Here is a 21,361-nt window from a genome sequence, read left to right on the forward strand (position 1 = left end):
GGCAAACACTTAATCAACAGGCTGGCATAACCTCCATAGCAGATTTGGAGGTCATGGGAGACAGGGGATGGGAAAGAATAGCTGGAGCTTGTCTCTTCTCCCATTCTGCTGGAGTCCACACCCACCCTGCTCGCCCCATTAAAGACAGAAGGAAGTTTCAACAAATTATAGAAAGTTTAAAAGAAGTTAAAGAAGGCTCCTCTCAAACAATATGAGCAATAACCCTAGCTGCAACGCTGGAGGAAAGAGGTGATGTAAACGATTTAATGTAATTTAAGTAGGCTTTATGATTTTTCTAAGTGAGTGCAGGCTTTGTGGCTACAGGCCTCTTTTGGTCTCAAAGCCATAGAGTTTAAAAGCAGGCAACACATTGCATGATGATTATTTTCCCAGGACCGTAACACTCCTTTGGACTGAATCCAACTAAGTCATCTCGGTGCAGACTAATCAAAATCAATGGGTAGGATAAACTTACACCCACTGATTTCAGTGAGTTGACACTGAGTATTATTAGTTGGATCTGGCCCAATTTCCACATATACACTCATATTCAACAAGTGCCAGCATAATGAAACAGAGGAAGACTGTTCCTTGCTCCAGGTAAGCAGCAGCAACAACATCATAGGAGAAAGACCAACCTCGCTCACATGAATTGCCACTTCCTCCTTGGAGGCACCAAGGAAAGCGCTTGTGATCCATCAAAGTTGGCTTTGATCCATCAACAAGGTCATGTCAGCAGCTATCAAGCCCTCAAGACTCCACCATGTTTCCCTCCCCGCAGCGTTTGACCAGCAGAGGGCAAACAAGCCAGAGCTTCCAAGTGCTAAGGGGGAAGAAATGAGATGACATCACACTTGCTAAGTAGGTATTATTTATTAAGGCTTGTATTCTCCTAGAGGAAAAAAGTTAATCTGATTGCTGTCCCATTACTCCTTACATCGGAAGCAACAGTCCAGAGACAAAGCTATATGTTCTAAATACAAGTCTAAATGATACAGCTTAAACTTTCATTTAAATCGGAGGTCCTCTTGAGTAAGTAGATTTCAGAAGATATTTGCTTTCTAATATAAGTAAAAGATCCTCTACAATAAACACGTGCAGGTTCGATGTGCTAGAGCAACAGGCATGAGCATCAAGAATTCATGCTTAATTTTGAAACTCCGGTTGGTGGCCATTTCTTCAATAGCTTCCTCATTCCACAAAAACATGACAGCAAATTCCGTTTCTTAAAACAGTTGTTTTTACTCATCCAACAGAAAAAAATAGACACATACACACAGTTTTAAACATCTGAAGCATAATCCATCATATGAGTCTGTACTAAGATTCTATATTAAAGCTCACCATAATTGGTATAAAATTTTAAATGACATTTTAGAGAAGGTGGGTGAAGAACAAAAACAGGGGACAGATTAAAAATGATTTAATGGGTATTAGAAAGCTGAAAAAAGCCTTTAAAAGCCACATTGCCCCCAAACCCCTGCAATGCTGAAAACATTTAAACCATTAAAAAACTACAACACAAAAAAAATGATGGCAGAGAAAATCTCATCTTTTTGTTGCAGGATATGATATAGCAGGTGCACACAAAATTCATCAGATATGAACGAAAATCTGTTTTTAGACTGCATGAGGAAGAACCCAAGGGGAACATTTCTCATGCAAACTTCATTGAAAAGGACTGAAAATTATGCAAGTGCAAAATTGCATTTGTACAATTTTCATCTATGCAGCCCATGTGAGATGTGATACTTGTGAATTGTTCCCTTTTCATTTTCTACAAGACAGAAAAGTGCTTTCAGGATTTTTTTAAAAAAAAACCAATCAACAAAACAGATAAAAAGTGAACTATACAAAGAGATCTGAACTTGCTGCATTGTCAATGCTTTTGACTTAAGATGTTATTTCTCCAAATAAATGACAAAAAAGTAAAACACACACAAGGTTGTTTTTTGTATGCTTGCCTTGAAAGAGCAAGACAATTTTGGAGACTGTTGAAACAAGAGGATCTGCAGTACATAAATATAAAATTATAGTGAATTTTCAGATTAGAAACATAATTTGTGTTGAAGGTAAAAAGTCTTTGGGAAATACTAATATTTATCAGAAACTTCAATTATAGATGAACTTCTTTAACCATTAAAAAACCCCAGCAAAACACCTTTATTTGTGGATTCTACAGCATTTTACATAGAAAAGGTACAAATTAATGCATATTCACTAGGGCAAAAAAACCAAACCAAAAAACCAAAAACCAAACACATACTACAATGTACTTAAAAGATGCAACAATTTAATTTCCCCTGCACAAAAAGATATTGGAGCTGAAAGTTTTAGTCTCCTGATGCCAGAATACAGCATCAGAGCAAATTTTTAAAAAGATTCAATTTTTCATAATCAAATTTAATATCAGTTCTAGTATATATATATATTTATATATATATTTATAGCAAACCATATATATGTTTATTCTTATTGTTTATTTCGATTCTGACGTTCCTGTAAAGAAAAAAACATCGTATTAGAACACTTATTTGTACCTGTTTTAAGATGCACTGCCACGACCACAGATTTATAGTATCGGGACATATAATTCTCTCCGTGTGTCAGGAGTTTTGTTCCATGTGCACAACGAACAAGGATGCAACAAAAATCCCTCATTAAGGGGACACAACTTGGGTTCTACTCTTATGCCACAAACATTTTTTAAAAACTTAACTGTGATCAATGGTTGGCACCCGTCTCTCTCAGGAGACAATGAAGGAGTGTGCCTTGGTAAGAACTCAATGTGTTCTTATAAATGAGCCTTTGGGTATGAACTCAAGCGTTTAGTGTGGCAGCGCCTGAATTTTGGAACTCCCTGCCTATTGAGATCAAGCAGGCTGCTCCACTGTACTCTTTGTGGCACCAGCTAAAAAACAGTAAGCAGTAAACTAAGTAAACAAATAAAGTCAAACTGGGCCACCAAAAACAAGACAATGGCTTCTATATTCTCAGCAAACTTCCCAGTATGGAGAAAGATGTTTGCTTGCGAATTAAGATATAAAATACCCTGCAAAGAACCTCACAATAGACACTGGCCTGTACTTTTTTCACTAGCTTGCTAGTGAGTGATAGAAAAAGAAAAGTTCACCCCTCCTGGCAGCTACCTTACAGCTCAGTATTGACCAGTGGCACAGTTTATCTGTCTTTCCAAAAGTGCATGCCACTTCTGGTTACCAAGACAGAGAGGGGTGAGGGAGTAGGGAGTGCAGTGTGAGCAAAATGGTGGACTCAATCTTGCACCCTTGCTGCTGTGCCAGCACCGCACTTCCCCACTGCCTCCCAAACTCCCTGTTTTGGTAACTGGCAGTAATGCACATCTTTGGGAAGCCAGGCAAGCAATGCCGCCCTTCCCATGCCACTACTGGCACAGAGCCAGCCCCCTAATTTGTCAACATGAAACTCCATACACTTTTCAAGAAGCCTGCAGCTTGGAGCTACTGAGCTTAACCACAAGTCCCAGTTTAGATGATACATTAAAAACAGACATTGGCTTTGCATGGTCTTGCCAAGCCAAGGTGTGGTTTAGCATGTCATGTGAATGCAGCCAACATAGTGAAATCAGACACCCTCTTTTATCATTTTGCAACTGCTTTTTTTAACCTAGTCTGGGACCGATATGCTTTGGCTGCTCTGTTCATTTTACTGTGTTTTTTTTAATCACTTTTAAATCTTTGTCAGCCACTCTTGAGAGTCCTTTGGCTGAAAAGCAGGAGAAGAACTATTGCAAAGTCTCACAAGCAAGCAGAAGGGGACTCGGGACTTGTGTTTCTTTGACCACAGTCCACCCCACATCATGACACTGGACCATGCAAGTCCCTAGGCTTTTTGAAAGAGGCTCACTGGATCCCAGCCTGCTACTGTTCTTTAGAAGAAAACTACGGCAGCCTTACTGATCACCTAAACAGGCCTGCTCTTCAAGTTTGAAGGCACACTTTTATGTCATGAAGAAACAACTCCAAAACTATGGCCCGAAGTAGTATTTTAAACTTGACAGTGGCTTGTTGTTTTGGGAAAAGGAGTTGCTGGTCAGAAAAACAACAACAAAGACTGCAAGAAACAGTGACCTTGCTCGCACCAATTACTTTCTGGAAAGTAGCCTAAGAATTTTGCTTTTGCAATATCAGTCACTAGAATTTTTTAATACAAGCATTAGGCTAAGTCTATAATGCTGGAATTTGTTCTGTATATTATTCTGATATACTTAAGAGGCGTAAAAAAAAAATCCACTGCTGTATTTTCTAAAGCACTACTCATAAAACCAGATCCCACACTTCCTTACGAAAACAGTACGTTATCTCCTACTCCCCAGGGAATTGTAAAATGGAGGCATTTTAGGTAAGTCAAGGGAAACTCATTCAGCCTTACTTTTTCCCTAGGAAGCATTACATATACAGTGGTATCTCGTGTTGCGAACGGGATCCGTTCTGGCGGCCCGTTCGCAACATGAAAAGGCCACAACATGAAGCGCCACATATGCGCACACACGTGATGCAATGCAGTGCTTCTGCGCATGTACAAAACACAATTTAGCGCTTCTGCGCATGCGCGCAGGTTACGAATGTGCCAAACCCGGAAGTAACCCGTTCCGGGACTTCCGGGTTCGCCGCATCCGTAACCTGAAAAGGTGCAACATGAGGCAGACGTATCATGAGGTATGACTGTACAACACATTCCCAGGTTTATCAGCAATTCATGGAGAAGTTCTCTTAAAAAATATGAATAAACCTGGAACCTAAAGCAACCAGCAGCTGAGACAGCCTCCTCATCAGGTAGGAGCAAGGGTAAGGGCAAGGGCAAGTGGAGCAGCTGAAAGGAGCACATCTGACTTGAGAGGTCAACTTGCTGCCTAGACTTGGTAAAGATGTACAAGGAGCATTCTCCAGACTGAAGCTGAGGGCACTAACCCTAATGCCTGAATCATGTGCCCTTTTGCCCAAGCTGATGGAAGTGCTAGATCCTTGGTCTAGTTGTCCCTCCAGTTCTCCTACATTCTTGGCTCCTTTAAATCCATGCTCATTACTGCTTTTATGCTTATCTTCTTTCTATTATTATTATTAGTAGTAGTAGTAGTCCTTTATCCATAAATCTCAGGGCTGTTCACAACATAAAAGTACAATATATTCCCAATGAACTGCATTTTGCAATTTTTGAGGGTAATTATTTGAACAGATTTTAATTTTCTGCCTTCTATTACAGTGGCGCCTCGCTAGACGAATTTAATTCGTTCCACGGGTCTTTTCTTATAACGAAAAATTCGTCTAGCGAACCCCATAGGAATGCATTGAATTTTTTTTGATTTTTTTTTGCCCATAGGAACGCATTAATTGAATTTCAATGCATTCCTATGGGAAACTGCGATTCGCTAGACAAATTTTTCGTGAAACGAATTCGTCTAGCGAGGCAACCTCCACTAGAAAAAAACCTTTCGTTAAGCGGAAATTTCGTTAAGCAGGGCATTTGTTAAGCGAGGCACCACTGTATTGTTGTACTGTACATGTAAAGTGGAAGGAGGGGTTACACTAGTAAAGAACCATTTACTTTAAAGTTAAAGCTGTTCAACCCCGCTCTCCTGGGCCTTCCCTCGTTGAGTTCAGTTGAAAAAAATCTCTCTGTAAATTTTGCAAGTTACTTAGCGGCTGACTCCTCAGTCTTACATGTGACCTGTAATGTTTTATTAGAAGGGTACAAATTCAATTGCAATGGGTATTAAAATACTGGGTGCAGTTGATGAGTACTAACAATGACATCAACTTTACTGAATACAGGTCAAGATCCAAACAGCTGTATTTGTTCCACTCACACAGGGAGGCTTTTAAGCTTCCTCAAATGAGACCTCCAATATTGTGGGGTGGGGGGAGGCTTCCCCAGAATGACATCTCACAAGGCACAAGAGATTGTCTTCAGAATGCATTCCTGCCCCTGCCCGCAAGCAGACATGGCAAGTGGCAGTGGATGGGTTCGGATTCCACCCATACTACTTCTAGGATGGAAGCCAAATCTGACATCTTAGACCAACTAGCAGAGATTATGTATGGATGCTGTGGATCTCTGGAAAAACCACAAGACGTGAAGCATGGGCATTTGCTTTTTAAAACAAATCAGAAGCCCCTTTCAAGCCCTTAGGTCTCTCCCCCCGCCCTGCCCTCACATATTTCCACAAGTTCAGTAAGACATTCTAAAGTCAGTTTACCTTCCGCACCACCTCTTCCTCCTCCTGGCGCTTTTCGTAATGGGAAAAGTCATCGAAGATAGAAGTTGTGTGCTTGTACGTAGCAATAATTTTAAGCACTTGTTTTGCTTTTTCTAAGGGCACCTCCTGAGTGTCACGGGAGTTTGTAACTGGTTTGTTGTCATTGTTCTCCAGCCTGATGTGTCGGAGTTGGTTGTTGGGCACATCTTTTACAAAGAGCCACTTGACATCAAACTTCCCCTTCCATTTGTCCTGAGACCAGACACCAGCACTGGTGCCATAATCTACCGGCGACCTCATTTCCGCCACTCCACAGAAATGTCCACTGCCATTGACACTGAATAATAAGTAGACTGGACCCTTACTATTCATAGAGCGGAAAGCACTGTCCAAACGCTTGTTGCCATGCTCTGTGCTACACCAAATGGAATATTTAATGGAACGATGAATATCGTCCTCAGAATAGCTCTTTATTATGAACACGCGTCCATTTTTAAGGTTCCATTCAAAATCCTTAGGGTTATAACTGTGAGCAGCTTTCAGTTTTTCAAGGACAGGGTGGGATTCGCTGCCTGGGATGGAGTTTGCTGGGGTACTGCCAGGAGAGTTGTTCTCATTACCAGTTCCTCCACTTTGGCCAAAAGCTGCATTTCTGTTACGAGGCGCCACCCACCGGTTTTGAGGTGGTGGCGGCGGCTGAGGGTTCTGGTATGGCAGCTGGGCCAGTGGAGGTGGTTGGGCAGGAATAGGCTGAATGATTTGTGGCTGTGGGACTGATTGAGGAGATGGGATCTGCTGAGGAGTTGGAACTTTGGCCACAGGTCCCTTATTGTCCCAGGTACCAATATCCATGTTATGTTTGATAGGGGGTGGAGGTAAAGCACCTCCTATCACAGGCCCACTTTTTGCTTTCATCTTGGGCTGAGGCTTTGCGGGTTTGCTAGCAATTGCAGCCCAGGAGGTTGGCTTAGATACCGGCAAGTTTATACTTGAACCCCCGTTGCCGGACAAAGCGCCTGTCATCCCAGCACTGTTGACCACAGAACCTACTGTTTTCACGGCAGAAGCTGTGATGTCCCCACCAATCTTCAGTCCAACCATTCCCTGCTCGATGCTGTTCATTCCAGGAGCTTTGTTTAGAGTATCATTATGAAATCCTGTCTGCCCGTCCACCATAGTACCACCGAGGGAACTGGGCGGGTAGCTGTAGCTGCTTCCATAAGCTGAGTTCTGAGTCTGCTGCCCTTGGGACCCACTTGTTCCCCATGCTGAGAAAGGTGGGTTTTCAGGGAAAAAATTGAATCTGTGCGGGTAAATGTTGTTCCCCAGTCCACCAGGCTGTCCAAAAACAGCATCATGCATGAAATGATGATCACCATTACTGAGCTGTCCATAGGGAGTGAGGTATGGAATAGGAGGGTCTCCTCCAGTTGACCATGGTGCTTCACTGAGAGAGTAGGGATAGCTAATAGAATGCGGGTAATAACTGGACAGGTAGGGATCTGTCATTGATGGATAGCTGTTATTCTGTTAAAGACAAGAAAAGTAATTTCAGATTCAGATATTCACAGTGTTATTCAAACTAGAAGAGATGCTTCAGAAAAGTACAAATCTGCTGTAACTGAAAGAGCTATCACATGCCCTCAATGTTTAGAAAGGTTTAGTATTAGTTCACAAGCGTTACAACAAACAGTCTCATGGGTGAATCTTGGAGACATGGAGAGGTGTCCCCCCCCCCCCCAGGCAGCCCCATTATAATTCTATTACTATATTTTACTTGCTTGTAGATCACTTTGAGACTGTAGAAATAAAAAACTTTTTGAAATACATAATTAATAAACCTAAACCATAAGCCTTGTCTTCTCTGCCTTCAGCGGGCACGCTAAGCCAACTAGTGAGTTGTGACTAAAGTAGTTTCACAAGATGCCAGTATTTCAGCACATTAAGTTAGTTGGTAAAATCAAAGTGTATGAAAAATGTGATACTGTGCAAGCAATCGCAAACATTCCTTGAGAGAAAATATAACATAAATGCAAGTTCTAGTAACATTTCCAACCCCAATTATTGCAAATGCACAAATCTCGTATTTGACTCTCCTCTTTCTCAGTTTCAACTATGTGCTAGAACATGTCACTTCCGCTTCCCTGAAAAGTCCTGGCACTTTGCAATCTTCTCCATTGCTCTTTGGCCCATGGCTCTGGTTATTTTGCATGCTCATTAATCTCACTAGCATTTCTCACTCAGATTAATTCAGTTTGTCTATTAAGAATTGTTCTCATCATTCTTCATCTTGTCAGCTATTTCAATCACATTTTACAACTCACTGGTTCTACTTCACATCTCTCAATCTTCTTGTCCTTTTACTCTACCGGCCGGCTACTGTGACTGTCGTCATTGGCTCTAACAAGGGAGTTCTTCAGTTCATTTTATTTATTATGTTTATATCTACCCTTCCACCCAAAGGAGCCCAGGAAGACAAATTTGTTCTCAAGGCAGGGATGGGGAACCTGTGTATCTTGGGATATTGTTGCCATCAGTCCCAGCCAGCCTGGCCAACAGCCAGGGATTATGGAGTTTTAGTTAAAGAACAGCTGGTGGGCCATAACTCGCCATTCCAGTCCTAAGGCACCATGCCTCCTTACCTACATTGCCCAGTTTCCTGTTACGTTCCCTTCTCTCACAACCATGACTAATCACCTTCTTTCAACCTCAGTAATAGATTCTCCCACTCTTTAAGTTGTCTTCTCTCATGAACCTTGAAAACCTTTCTCCATGTCATTTCTACAACAGCAACCTTTTATCACTCTTTTTTATTTAGCCTTTACACAGCTCCTTTTCCCCTAGGCCAGTCACAACAGCCCAACTGGACCATATCAAAGGCCCACCTGGTTTAGCATTCTCACAGCGGCCACTCAAGATGCCCATTGGGAGATTCCCAGCAGGGCATGAGTGCAACTGTACTGCCATCACTTGTTCTTCTCGGCAACTGAGGTTAAAAGGGATACTGCATACAAATACAAGTAGTACACTTCCCTCTTGACTAGTAGCCATTGACAACCCTGTTCTCTGTGAATTTGTCTAAACATCTTTTAAAGCAAAGCTGGTGGCCATTACTCTTGGAGTACCAAACGGCACAGCTTAGTGATATGGGCATATTGAAATTGAGTATTTACACAGGGTGATTTGCATCATAACATTTTCATATTCCCTACAGAGTGATCTGATTTAGTTTTTTCTACTTGTAAACTGAACATTTTGAAACTTGTCAAGCTCTTCTCATATTCTCATCAACAAGGCTTCCTCCAGACCATTTATTAACAAGCTTAAAAGGACACATGCCAATATTAGTACCAAAGAACCCCACTTCTTACACCCCTCGAGTGTGATAATGGCCAATTCATCCCTACTCCCCGTCTTCTGTTCCTTAACCAGACCTCTTATGACCTGACTTTGGCTTTTTGAAAATCTTTAGCTTTTTGAAAATCTAAGTAAATAATGTCTACTAGATCACCATTATCTATGATGGTTGGCACCCTCAAAGAACTATAAAAATTTGATGGAATTTATCTTTGCAGGAGTTATGCTGGTTTCTCATCAAGATTTATTATTCTAGACGCTTGGTAATTATACCTTTAATAATGTTTTCCACCAGTTATCCTAGAACAGTTGTTAACCTGCCTGGCATGTAATTTATCTGATGCCCCTGAATTCCCTTTTAAAAAATTGGTTTCAGAGTTTCCTGTCTTCAAGTATGAAGGCTGATCTTAAATGACAACTTACTTGTCAGAAGGTTAGTAATTTCACACCTAAGTTATTTAATAACTCTCAGCTGGATGCCTTCTAGTCCCAGTGATTTGCCGGTTTGTCAATAAGGCTTAGTTTGTCACCACTGCTGGCCTCAGTTCCTTGGACTCCCAAGTTAGTTCAGGCACCAGGATCTGCCTTACCTCTTCGACAGCAAAGACAGGTGAAAATAATTCACTCAGGGGTGTATCCAACTAAGTCCTACTCAGAGCAGGACCTTAAGTTGGATACAATCACCAGCTTTGCTGCAACCTCCTTTAGCACATCTTTGGACTCCCTTGTCATCTAAAGGTCCAGCCAGCCACCTAGTCAGTTTTCTCCTTCTAATGTATTAAAATAATCATTATTCTGGAGTTAACAATACTGTATTATAAAGTTATCTTCCCTTTCCTTCCATCCACCGTGCAGTAGATTAATCCCTTTTCAGGCACCAACCAAATACACTGTTCCTACAGTCCCATGACTGATACTTCAGAAATAATAAACATACAGTAAGTCCTCAATTTATGCATGGGTTTTTACGTTCTGGAGATCACACCTAAAGCCAAAATTGTGTATAGTCAAAGCACATTGGCAGGTGTGATTGCCAAAGTCTTCTTTCCCAGACACCAGTCTGCTTTCTGTTCCCTTTTTAAACATTTTTTTGCCAAGTGTGTAAAGCTGAATGTGCACAAGTTAAAATTCAAATAAGTTGCAGGCATAATGTACTTTATTGTGGGCTTACTGTACTTTATTTTTTATTAATCTATTATCTATTTTATATGAATATTTCTAAATGTAAACTCATAAAAAATATGTCAAGGTGATGTACAATAAAATCATTAAAACTATACAAGTGTAAAACATAGAACCAACCCCCCCCCCAAACTTAATCAATTTAACTCTCTACACACAGTTGACAAAACAAAATACATTTTCAACAGACAAAAAAGTATCAGGATTGTAGGCACCTGTCTGATTTCAACAGGAGCAGTGTTCCAAATTACTGGTGCTTCTATGCTAAAAGAGATGCATTTTATTCAGTGCCATTGGATACCAAAAATGTAAAAAGTAAGCATTAATAATTCATAGGAAGAAACAGTGATTCCTGCCTACCAGGTGATGCTTTTACACTTTGACACCCTAACTTTGCACTACAGTACATCTAACCGTGGAGACTTTTGCTATCTTACAAGACCACACACCATTCAAGCTAAAAGGAGCCATAATTACAAGTGACCTAGCATACGTTCAACCTCAGGTATTTTTGATATTCTAACCCAGGGGTAGGCAAACTAAGGCCCAGGGGCCAGATCCGGCCCCATCGCCTTCTAAGTCTGGCCAAGTCTGACGGTCCGGGAATCAGCATGTTTTTACATGTGTAGAATGTGTCCTTTTATTTAAAATGCATCTCTGGGTTATTTGTGAGGCATAGGAATTAGTTCATATTTTTTTTCAAAATATAGTCCGGCCCACCACATAATCTGAGGGATGGTAGACCGGCCAACGGCTGAAAAAGGTTGCTGACCCCTGTCCTAACCTTTCCAGCACAACTTTGTGACTTTGTGACCTGATGCTATCTAGTAACTCCAAGTCTAACATTTCCATGTGCAGCCTTAGCAGAATAAAGCCGTTTTTCTCATCTTTGGTAAATTTCCCCACTACAGTCGTACCTTGGTTTTTGAACGCCTTGGTACTGGCCTTTTGGCTTCCAAATGCTGCAAACCCGGAAGTGACGTTCCGGTTTGCAAACTATTTTTAGAAGCCGAACATTCAACATGGTTTCCGAATGGCTGCAGGAGCTTCCTGCAGCCAATCAGGCGCCACACTTTGGTTTCCGAATGTTTTAAAAGTGAAACGGACTTCCGAAACAGATTCCGTTTTACTTCCAAGGTACGACTGTATTTTGCTTGCCCTCTGTCACATGATCCTTTAGTAACACTTTGACTACTAAGTTGCATTTCATCCAATTTCATCTTAACTTTCTGGGTTGCTGTTGTTTATACACACTTTCGGGTTTCTTGAAATTAAAATCCTAATTGGTCAATTTCACCTTTTTCACCTGTTATGGGTTTCTGATGTTGTATTACAAATGTGCAGCTTGGCAGTTAAGAGTGTATGAAAGATTGTAGCATGGCAAACCAACTTTATTGAAGATATTTATTTACAAGCTTTTCACAAAGAAGTTGAAAAAGTAACAATTATACCTATTTAACAAAACAGCATGGCCTGTCCACCCCGGCAATAAGCTTCACCTATGTGAATGCCACACAGCATACAGACAGGGCTTTCTGCTGAAAAAGTGGCCTGGGTCTCATCGGCAGGCATTGCCCCATCAAGCTTTGCTGAAAATTCCAGTACAATTACATGGAAGGACTGTGTCACAGTAAGGTAAAGGTAAAGGGACCCCTGACCATTAGGTCCAGTCGTGACCGACTCTGGGGTTGCGCGCTCATCTCGCATTATTGGCCGAGGGAGCCGGCGTATAGCTTTCAGGTCATGTGGCCAGCATGACAAAGCCGCTTCTGGCGAACCACAGCAGCACATGGAAACACCGTTTACCTTCCCGCTGTAGCGGTTCCTATTTATCTACTTGCATTTTGACGTGCTTTCGAACTGCTAGGTTGGCAGGAGCTGGGACCAAGCAACAGGAGCTCACCCCGTCACAGGGATTCGAACCGCCGACCTTCTGATCAGCAAGCCCTAGGCTCAGTGGTTTAACCACAGCGCCACCTGGGTCCCTTTTGTGTCACAGTAAAGGACCATGCAAATAGCTACCAGCTCATACTGGACTTCTTCCAAACTACTCTTACCCAAAGAAATGATGGATCAGTTCAGATTATTCAAGCAAATTACTCATGCACTGTCAATACTGATACACATGCCTACATGGAGAAGTACTGGAAGCTATTTTCTGAGATGATTCCACTGTTAAAATATTCCACTGATAAAAATATTCTGCCTTGGGGGGTCTGTTAAAATTTGAGCATGTCATTTGTTCAAGATAATACCTATACATTTTTAAAATTCAGACATTTAAAACTCTTTAATACACATATGATATTGTTATTAAAAATGAATTTCTACAGGCCATCAAGAATATGCACCATATAGGTTCCAGTACTTCTTTTCAGCAATTAGTTACCATCAGTTACCATCCTTAAAGAGCAGAGCAGTAAAAGACCTGAAGGTAACCTAGTTCATCACCCTGTAATAAAGCATGATTCTCCATATCTAACTATTCCTGGGATAACCCTATATCACGTAAGTTACAACATGGTAGTTAACAGAAAGGATCAAACCATGATATGCCCAAGCTACTTAAAAGATAAGGGATAAATTCAGCTGACAAGGGAAGTGTGTCAAGCAACACTTTACTGGGGAAGACAAAATTCTCCAGAGTCACTAACACAACTGAGAAGGAAAAGTGTTTAGAATCCTCAGCAGCAGTGCCATGCAAGTAACTTATTATTATTATTTGGCCTTTCTTAGTTGCTTTATACAGAAAGAAGCACATCAAGACAACTTTACAACAAAATAAAACTCTCATCATGAAAAAGAAACCCCCAAACAACTTGCCTATTTTAAGTGTTGGGCTAGAACGAAGTGTTGAACATAGGCAGCTGGGCTGAAGTGTGTACCAACTAAGTTAAATGTCAGTTCAACTATTTTCACAGACTGGCCTTTGGGGAGCCAGTACCTCTCATACAGATTTAACTCACAGGGCTATCATGACAGTTAAATGAGTTAAGAACTGTAAATAATTTGGCAAGCTGAAAACTGCTAAATAAGTCTATAGTTAAAGCTGTGGTCTATAGAACAGTGAATGAAAACAGTTGTCCCAACTTTTAAAATAATGCTTCAGCTACTTAATCCATCTACAGTAAAGTTTTAACCCCAAGGGTTTTGAAGGTGTTCACCTCATTATATGGGTGAAGCATGCTTTTATACTTCCAATATAACCAATTCATCTATGCAACTGAGGATCAAACTACATGTGATGTTTTTCTCCATTATGACAACTCCCGACATTTTTTTGGGGGGGGGGAGTATGTGTATGTGCCTGGGGTGGGAGGAATCATAGCTGTGATGGGAAATGGTTGAATCCTTTACCTCTGATTCAAACTACACCCCTGAAGCTGCCATTATCCCAAGAGGGAAAACTCTGCATCAAACAGCAGCTTTGGGGGTAACTTAAGTTGAAGGATCAATGAAGGGGTAAAAGGGTCAGAACACCCTCCCCAAAAGCCATTTATGGTGCTGCTGATGATGAATAGGAGCGTGGGTGGCGACGTGGTCTGAACCACTGAGCCTCTTGGGCTTGCCAATCGTAAATTTGGCAGTTTGAATCCGTTCAATGGCGTGAGCTCCCACTGTTGTCCCACCTCCTGCCAACCTAGCAGTTCGAAAGCATATCAGTGCAAGTAGATAAATAGGTACCACTGCAGTGGGAAGGTAAACAGCATTTGCATGCGCTCTGGCTTCTGTCACGGTGTTCTGTGTGCCAGAAGTGGTTTAATAATGCTGGCCACATGACGCAGAAAAAGCTGTCTGCAGCTACCTCAGCCTGAAAGTGAAGATAAGCACTGCATCCCATAGTTGCCTTTGACTGGACTTAACCGTCCAGAAATCTTTTACCTTATTATTATTATTATTTCAATTTCTTATCCACCCTTTACCACAAAGTCCCAGGGTGGGTTACTGCAGTTTAAAAAAACAATACTAAAAAAACTTTATAACCAATTACATTCATAAGAATATGCTGTCCTGGATGCTTTTTGTAAAAACAAAACAAAACTTGGGAGTCCCAATCATGAAACCCCCATGCACAGCTTGTCCTCCTTAAGTTAAAAAGAAAACAAGAAAACCCAAAGACCTGCTGAATGGCTAATGACTTATTGCAGTTTGCTGGCACCTTATAGAAGCAGCAGCAGGTGGAGGAGGAGATCTCTTCTCCACACTTAGAAAATATATGGCAAAAATGATGTGCAGTCAGAAGTTTTACATAGAAGAGCTGATTGCTTGGAAATACAGTATGCTCCCCACAACAACATTCCTCAAAATCATGGGCATTGTATGAATGCATATTATGCATAGTATAAAGTACAATTTAACAGCCTGAAATGGAGTTTACATCAGCTACCTTATACGAAACACCTTTATAGTTTTCACACAAATTCATTTGCTGAGGTATGTACCCAATAAGCTACTGGGCTGGGGTTTCAAGATCAAAGTTTTACAAACATTTTAGATTCTTACAATTCTCAGCATTAACTGTGATAGGATCTTTACTTCTGAACTGACACATGAGTGAGCATTGACTCAGCTGAACCAGTGGTTATTTGTTTACCTGGAATCAGAGGGAGTGCTACATCAGAATGAATGTTCTTTGGCTCTCTCTACAATATATTAGGATGATTTCCTTAAAAAAAATTACACAACTTTCTGATCATCTTTACTCTCCAAAAGCCCCCACTTTAAAAAAAGAAACAAATAATAATTTTAGCAGTGCTAACTAACCTGATTTGACTGCCCAGAAAGGTAAGGCTCAAAATCGTTGTCGTGAACTGTATCTTTCTGATGAAGAGAACCATTTTGCACTGAAACAAAAGAGCTGAAGTTATAGCCGTGTACATTCTTGAAGTTTCAGTAAGAACCATTTCCTAAAGCACAGTGACAGCATATGTAAACAAAGCAGTTTTTATCCTATGGCATTGTAAATTCAGACAAGGCAGAGGGGTCAGATTTCAACAAGATGGGGAAAAAATCTTTCACAGGAACGCTAAATGCCATTGTTGCCTATAAGACTAGTTTGAATGACATTTACTGAGCAGCTTGCAAGCTGGTTTTTCAACAACCTGCAACACAGCTTTGGCAAGAACAGGAGTAACATTCATACAATGTACTAACATACTCTTCGCCTGAGAAGGAAGACTAGAGAAGCTTAGCAAGCAAGAGCAGAAATCTGAGAGGCCTCCAAGTCAGCATGGCATGCCAGGAAGAGGTCAATAAAATGCTAGCTAAATGGTCTTTAAAGTTCAAGTCTTGGTATCCTTTATGTAGAATGGAGACTCTATACTTTCTCATAACAATCTGGATTATTATAGGTATTGCTCTTTATTAATGTATAATAACTAGCAAAAATATCGGTTTTTTAAAGACAGCTTTTCAGACTGCAGTCTAAGGAACCCTGGGATTCTTGCTTATCACAGGTTCCTCACTGAGAAGACCTTCAACACAGACAAGTATCCCTGAAAGACAGATTGACAGTTATTAAAGATTTCCACTGTAATGTGCAGCTTCAGGGGAGTGCTACGCATGGTCTTAGGTGCACTCAGTTGACACAGGGATACACTGAAGCCCAACAAGCCTGGCCAGTACTTCATGTCTGCTGCAGGAAGCCTACAGCAATCCTCCATATCCAGAACTGTTCACAGTGTGCAGGTGTTTGATGGCAGACCACATGATATGAAGATAGGAGGTTTCAAAGCCACTAACTAGTTAACACATGTGCGTAAGTTACCAGAAGAGTTTTATATAAGTAAAACATAATAAATGTTCAAATACCACCTTAGATAGATATCAAAAGAATAACTTTTAGGGGGGGAAACACTCTCCTCTTTTATGTGCACAAAATCAGAAGTCTTCCTTAAACTATGCAAAAATAAATAAATTAAGCCTTTATGAAACTACAAACCCCCATACTAGAAACAAATATTATAGCTTAGGGCAATTATGAGTTTTAAACGGCTTAGTGTAACAAAATAAGAGAAAGCATTTATACTTAATTGTGAGGGAGGGATTAACCACAGAGCAAACAATTAAAACGCTGTAGAAGGGCACTTCGAGAACACTAGACAGAAGATGCCAAAGCCAAGGACCACTGAAATCTATGGGCTCTAGCATGCCTAACTCTGTTCTGGGTTGTGCTCAGGGATCCAGCAAACAATAGGAAACTGATGGCATGGCGTGGCTAAGCAAAGGATACTTATGGCGAAGTTTTCCATATTGTCTACCATGCTTACTTTTTAAAGCTGTTTTTAAATCCCTGTTAATGTTGTTGAAAATATACAGGCTGGAAAAACTTCCCACAAAATTTTAACTCCAAATACTAAACTAGTATGAAGAAAAGATCTGGAAGATGATGCTAAACGATTCCACAATTGCTTGTGGAAACAAGAACGACTCATTTGAAGATGCAAATTATATGGTACTTTTGATTCTGAAGTATTGTGGTCCGCCCTTAAGTTTCAGAATTGGGTGGACTATAAATCTAAATAAAATATGTAACAGCATGATCCAAATGTGAGGCTATTTGTTCTCCTATATTCAGCTGTGTCAAATGTTTCTATTTTATACATAATCTCTGCATTTTGCAGTCGAGGAGTTTGAACTTTGGGGTGAGTGCTCCAAAAATAGTTTCAGTGGAAAAAAGAGCAGTGATGTGTCAACTCCCATGACCTATAATCCCATAACTACCAATAATACTCTGGTGACAGAAGAGGAAGTGGCCTAACTACAATACAAAATTATTACAATCTTGGAAAATTTACCTATTTTATCTATCCTTTTATACAAACGTAAACAATCCTCTTGCAAAAATAAATAGGTATGCATCGTTGTTTTCAAACAAAAACTGAGACAAATGTCAGCACAGAAACAGTGGTGTGAAAACATACAAACACTTTAACACATTGATCCTAATCAAACATCCTGAGTAAATGCCACTGAAATTCAGTAAGACTTACTTCTGCACAGGATCTTGTTGCATTTTAATAAGATCTGTTTCAACAGTGAAAGCCAAGTTTCATCCAGTATATCTACTTTCTGAACCATCTATTTTAAATTAAAAATTTCCTTACCTTTATTATCTTGTCCTTTCGGTCTCTGTGATGTCATAAGCACATGTTCAGATAAAGAAGAGAGATAGAGCAGATAATATGTCACTTCCTGAGCCACAATAAAGCAAAAGATCATTCCAATTTAATCCATGATATATAAAGAATATATAATATTGTAACCTACACTGACAGACAGGGCAAAGCCATGTAAAGTCCTACAATTCCCAACCACAGCCCTTTCTTTCTGGTCTTGGGTTTCTGCATCTGTTACCAGTTTAGTCAGTCAATATGTACAGGGAACCACCTCAAAGTATTTCTTGCTAGTTCCAGCTAGAAATGGTCAATGGCACTGCATGAACAGTATTCAATGACTCCCAAGAAATTACGGTAGTACAAAATGAACATTCAGTAGTATTGCAGGATGACAGTAAAGTATTGAGCATGGTATTTTTAAGAGAGGGAGAGGAGAGACTCCTGTTGCATTCAGGTCCTACATTTAGGCTTTCCAGAGGCATATGGTAGGCCAATGTGAGAACAGGATGCTGGACTAAGTGAGACATTGTGCTGATCCAGAAGGCTCTTTGATGTTTTTAGAAACCCCTCGCAACCTCATGAGACAAGGTTGGGGACTGCAAGGCAGACACACACTGGAAAAGCACTACGACTCAAGAGCAAAGGCAGAAACAAAGAGAAACAGATAAGGGAAACACCTAGCTTTAGCATGTGTATGAAATGCCAAGGGAGGAATTGCTAGGGAGAGATAACAAAGAAAAGAGCAGTTGACTTCTTTGGAACCTTCAGGAATACCTAAAACCTGCAGGGGGATAGAGTAGCCACAACAGTTTACACAGGGGGTCACTGTGGACACACATGCATACAAGGGCCTTTCCTGGTACCTACAGGGTCCCACTTTCCTGCTAAAATTAGACTTCAAAGAAACATCCTATTGCATTCAATAGAAAAGTTTGCTCTGTGTGTTTTGCACGCATGACAGTTTCTGTGATTTGCAGGTATGCCATTAGGCCCAAAAAGGTTTATAAACAAAGATGTGGGAAATGTTGTCTGTTAAGAAAGACATATGAAGAGGAACACTAAAGTTTTGGGCATCTCAAGCACAAAGAGAAAGGTGGAAGGGAAGGTAGCCACATCTCCAAATTTAAGAAGTAAAGCAAAAAAACAAAAACAAAGGTAAGTCTTGTAGAAACCAGAGAAACACCCCCCCCTTCAGAAACAAATCAAGAAGTAGCACATCAAAGAATGACATATACACAGGGTAAGAAAGCAAGAAATAGGTGGGAAATAAAATTGAACACCCTAACAAAGGGCACTTACAGTAAGCATCAGAAAGGATATTTAGGTACCTTATCAAATTTATTATGGCATGAGCTTTTGCAGGCAAAGCTGATGAAGTAAATTTGTTAGTCTTTCAAGATGCCACAAGTCTCTCTGCAGTTTTTACTGCAACAGACATAGTTACACCTCTGGAAAATGCATAGCCTTGGTATAGTTTTATGGCTATGACCCTGAGGTTGCTGGTCCAAACCTTGTATCAGCCACGGTATCACAAGGTAGCCTTAAGCAAGCCACCACTTTCTCAGCCACAGACACAAATATACACTATTTACCTACTTTACAGAATGATTGTTAAGAATTACTGAGTTAATAGAAGACCATTTGAAAGTCCTACAGAAATGTCATGTATGAATAAAGGGAGCAGTTCCCCACAAAATCGAAGACAGCAAAGAGAAAAGTTCCTCCAGGAGAGGAATGTGGAGCATGTATTTCAAAGAAAGTGGAAAGATCCAGAAAGTGGAAGGGGAGCTGAAGATAAGTAATACAGGCCTTACACTGGAATACGGAGCTTGTGGCCTTCCAGATGCTGTTGGGACTCCCAATTCTCCTTATTCCTGACTTTGCTAGCTGGGGCAATGGAAACTGTAGTCCAGCAACATCTGGAAGACCATGTTTCCCATTGCTACCCTACACTGTACAGCTTGAGTGGGGAAGAGATGTGAAGTTTTTGGTACATGAAGTGCATCCCAAGGCATGTGTGCATGTACATCTTTCAGAATAACACTTCATGAATCTGATGAGATGGACTATAGTCCATGCAAGCTTACGCCCTAATACATTTATTAGCCTTTAAGTCGCAAGACTTTATTGCAACATCCAGTTACCTTTCCTCAAAAAGGAACCATACAATGACTGCAGATGTCCAGTTCACACATTGCACAAATGCAAACCCTGGTTTGGAACCAAGCGTATATACTGTACTCAACAAAATCACGGCCAATTGCAGTTCCTCTCAGAGGCACATATGTGTTTATCTCACCCTCACATTAAGCACGCACTTAATGTACACAACCTTCAGAAGCACAACGCTTGTAACAGCCCCTGCGAGGGCCTAGTAGTGCGTGTGACACAGCCAAACTCTTACGGGACCGAACAAAGGCCTGGAGGGGGAAGAGGCGGAAGAAATAAAAGAAAAACCTCATCCCTCCCGCCCCTCTAAAACGGACAGGGCTGGATTTGCATAAAACGGGAAAGAGAAACAAGGGCGAGTGTGGATAAGGCGGGCTGGGTGGGTTGCTTATGCTTAGGCCCAGGAAGGAGAATTAAAGAAGCTCAAGGTTTAAATTGCAAACAGAAGGAAATGCCGGGAGGGGGGAAAGGGGGGGTTGTGGGCGAGCGCTGCCCGTTCTTCCCTCTCCCCACGCCCACCCTTGATCCGCTTACCTGGGGGTCAACGCTGGTGGCAGACATCTCTCATGCGCGCCCTGAAGTGGTGGTGGTGGCAGCGAGGGGGGGGGAGGGACCGGGGAGGGGAGGGAGGAGAAACAAGGAGGGGGCGGGGGGCAAGGCCGGGCGCGGGTGAGGAGGGCAGGGGAGAAGAAGGGTATGGGTGGGTGTCAAGAAACCCAGACAGAGAGAAAAGGAGATGGCTGGAATGTGGGTGGGTGCGCTCCCCCCTCCCGCTTCTCCCAGGGGTGGGGGGCAGGGAGGGAGAGTCGTAGGGGCGGGGGCGCGCTGCGCACGCGCGTGGCAGGAAAAACGAAGAGGATGGGGGTGTGTGGTGAGGGGGGGAGTCTGAGGTCAAGGGAAGGAGGGGAGGGGGGAAGGAGGGCTGCTGCTGCTGCCGCCCCCCCGCCCTCGTGCGTGCGCGCCCTCGCCGGCCCGTTCGTGCGCGCGCCCGTTCCACCTCCCCGCTCCCCTCACATCGCGGGCCTCCTCCTCGCGCAGGGCTGAGGGAGCTGCCGTTGCCTCCGCTCGCTCGCTCGCCTCCCTCTGGGCCTGAGGGAGACAGGAGAAGCCTTTCTCCGACCGCTCTTTCCTTATCCCCTCTTCCCGAATCGAACCGCGAGCCCGGTTCGGGCGGCGGAGAGAGAAGGAGGCAGCGGTGCTGCAGAGATGTATAGATATGTATCTATATATTTATATATATATATATAAATTTGCCTGCCGGAGGAGCCTTCCAACTCCAATGGCGGCGGGGACCGGGCGG

At 41.8% G+C, this 21,361-nt stretch overlaps 1 protein-coding gene across 2 annotated transcripts; it reads right to left on the bottom strand.

Annotated features, from left to right (window-relative positions):
- Positions 1–854: 854 nt before the first annotated feature.
- YTHDF1 (YTH N6-methyladenosine RNA binding protein F1) lies at positions 855–21,360 on the bottom strand. Of its 2 annotated transcripts, XM_035122852.3 has the most exons (5): positions 20,596–21,360; positions 17,881–17,905; positions 15,539–15,618; positions 6,236–7,762; positions 855–2,499 (listed from the first exon to the last, which is right to left on the bottom strand). In XM_035122852.3, the coding sequence occupies exons 1-5, from the start codon at positions 20,620–20,622 to the stop codon at positions 2,473–2,475; spliced, it is 1,686 nt and encodes a 561-aa protein (XP_034978743.1). In that variant the 5' UTR covers positions 20,623–21,360; the 3' UTR covers positions 855–2,472. The 2 variants fall into 2 exon arrangements, with proteins under 2 accessions (XP_034978743.1, XP_034978741.1); XM_035122850.3 differs by lacking the exon at positions 20,596–21,360 and having other exon boundaries at positions 17,881–18,060.
- Between the last annotated feature and the right edge of the window lies 1 nt (position 21,361).

Source organism: Zootoca vivipara, chromosome 7, assembly GCF_965207765.1.
Source record: "Zootoca vivipara chromosome 7, rZooViv2.hap1.1, whole genome shotgun sequence".
In the NCBI taxonomy this organism is placed as follows: Eukaryota; Metazoa; Chordata; class Lepidosauria; order Squamata; family Lacertidae; genus Zootoca; species Zootoca vivipara.

What these genes read in the sequence shown, in the direction of transcription:
- YTHDF1 (XM_035122850.3), bottom strand. Translation starts at nt 17,995, where the DNA reads ATGATCTTTTGCTTTATTGTGGCTCAGGAAGTGACATATTATCTGCTC. An exon ending in GAAAGGACAAGATAATAAAG is followed by an intron (nt 15,619 to 17,880) that starts GTAAGGAAATTT and finishes CTTTTGTTTCAG; the next exon opens with TGCAAAATGGTTCTCTTCAT. An exon ending in AGGAAGAGGTGGTGCGGAAG is followed by an intron (nt 2,500 to 6,235) that starts GTAAACTGACTT and finishes TTTTCTTTACAG; the next exon opens with GAACGTCAGAATCGAAATAA.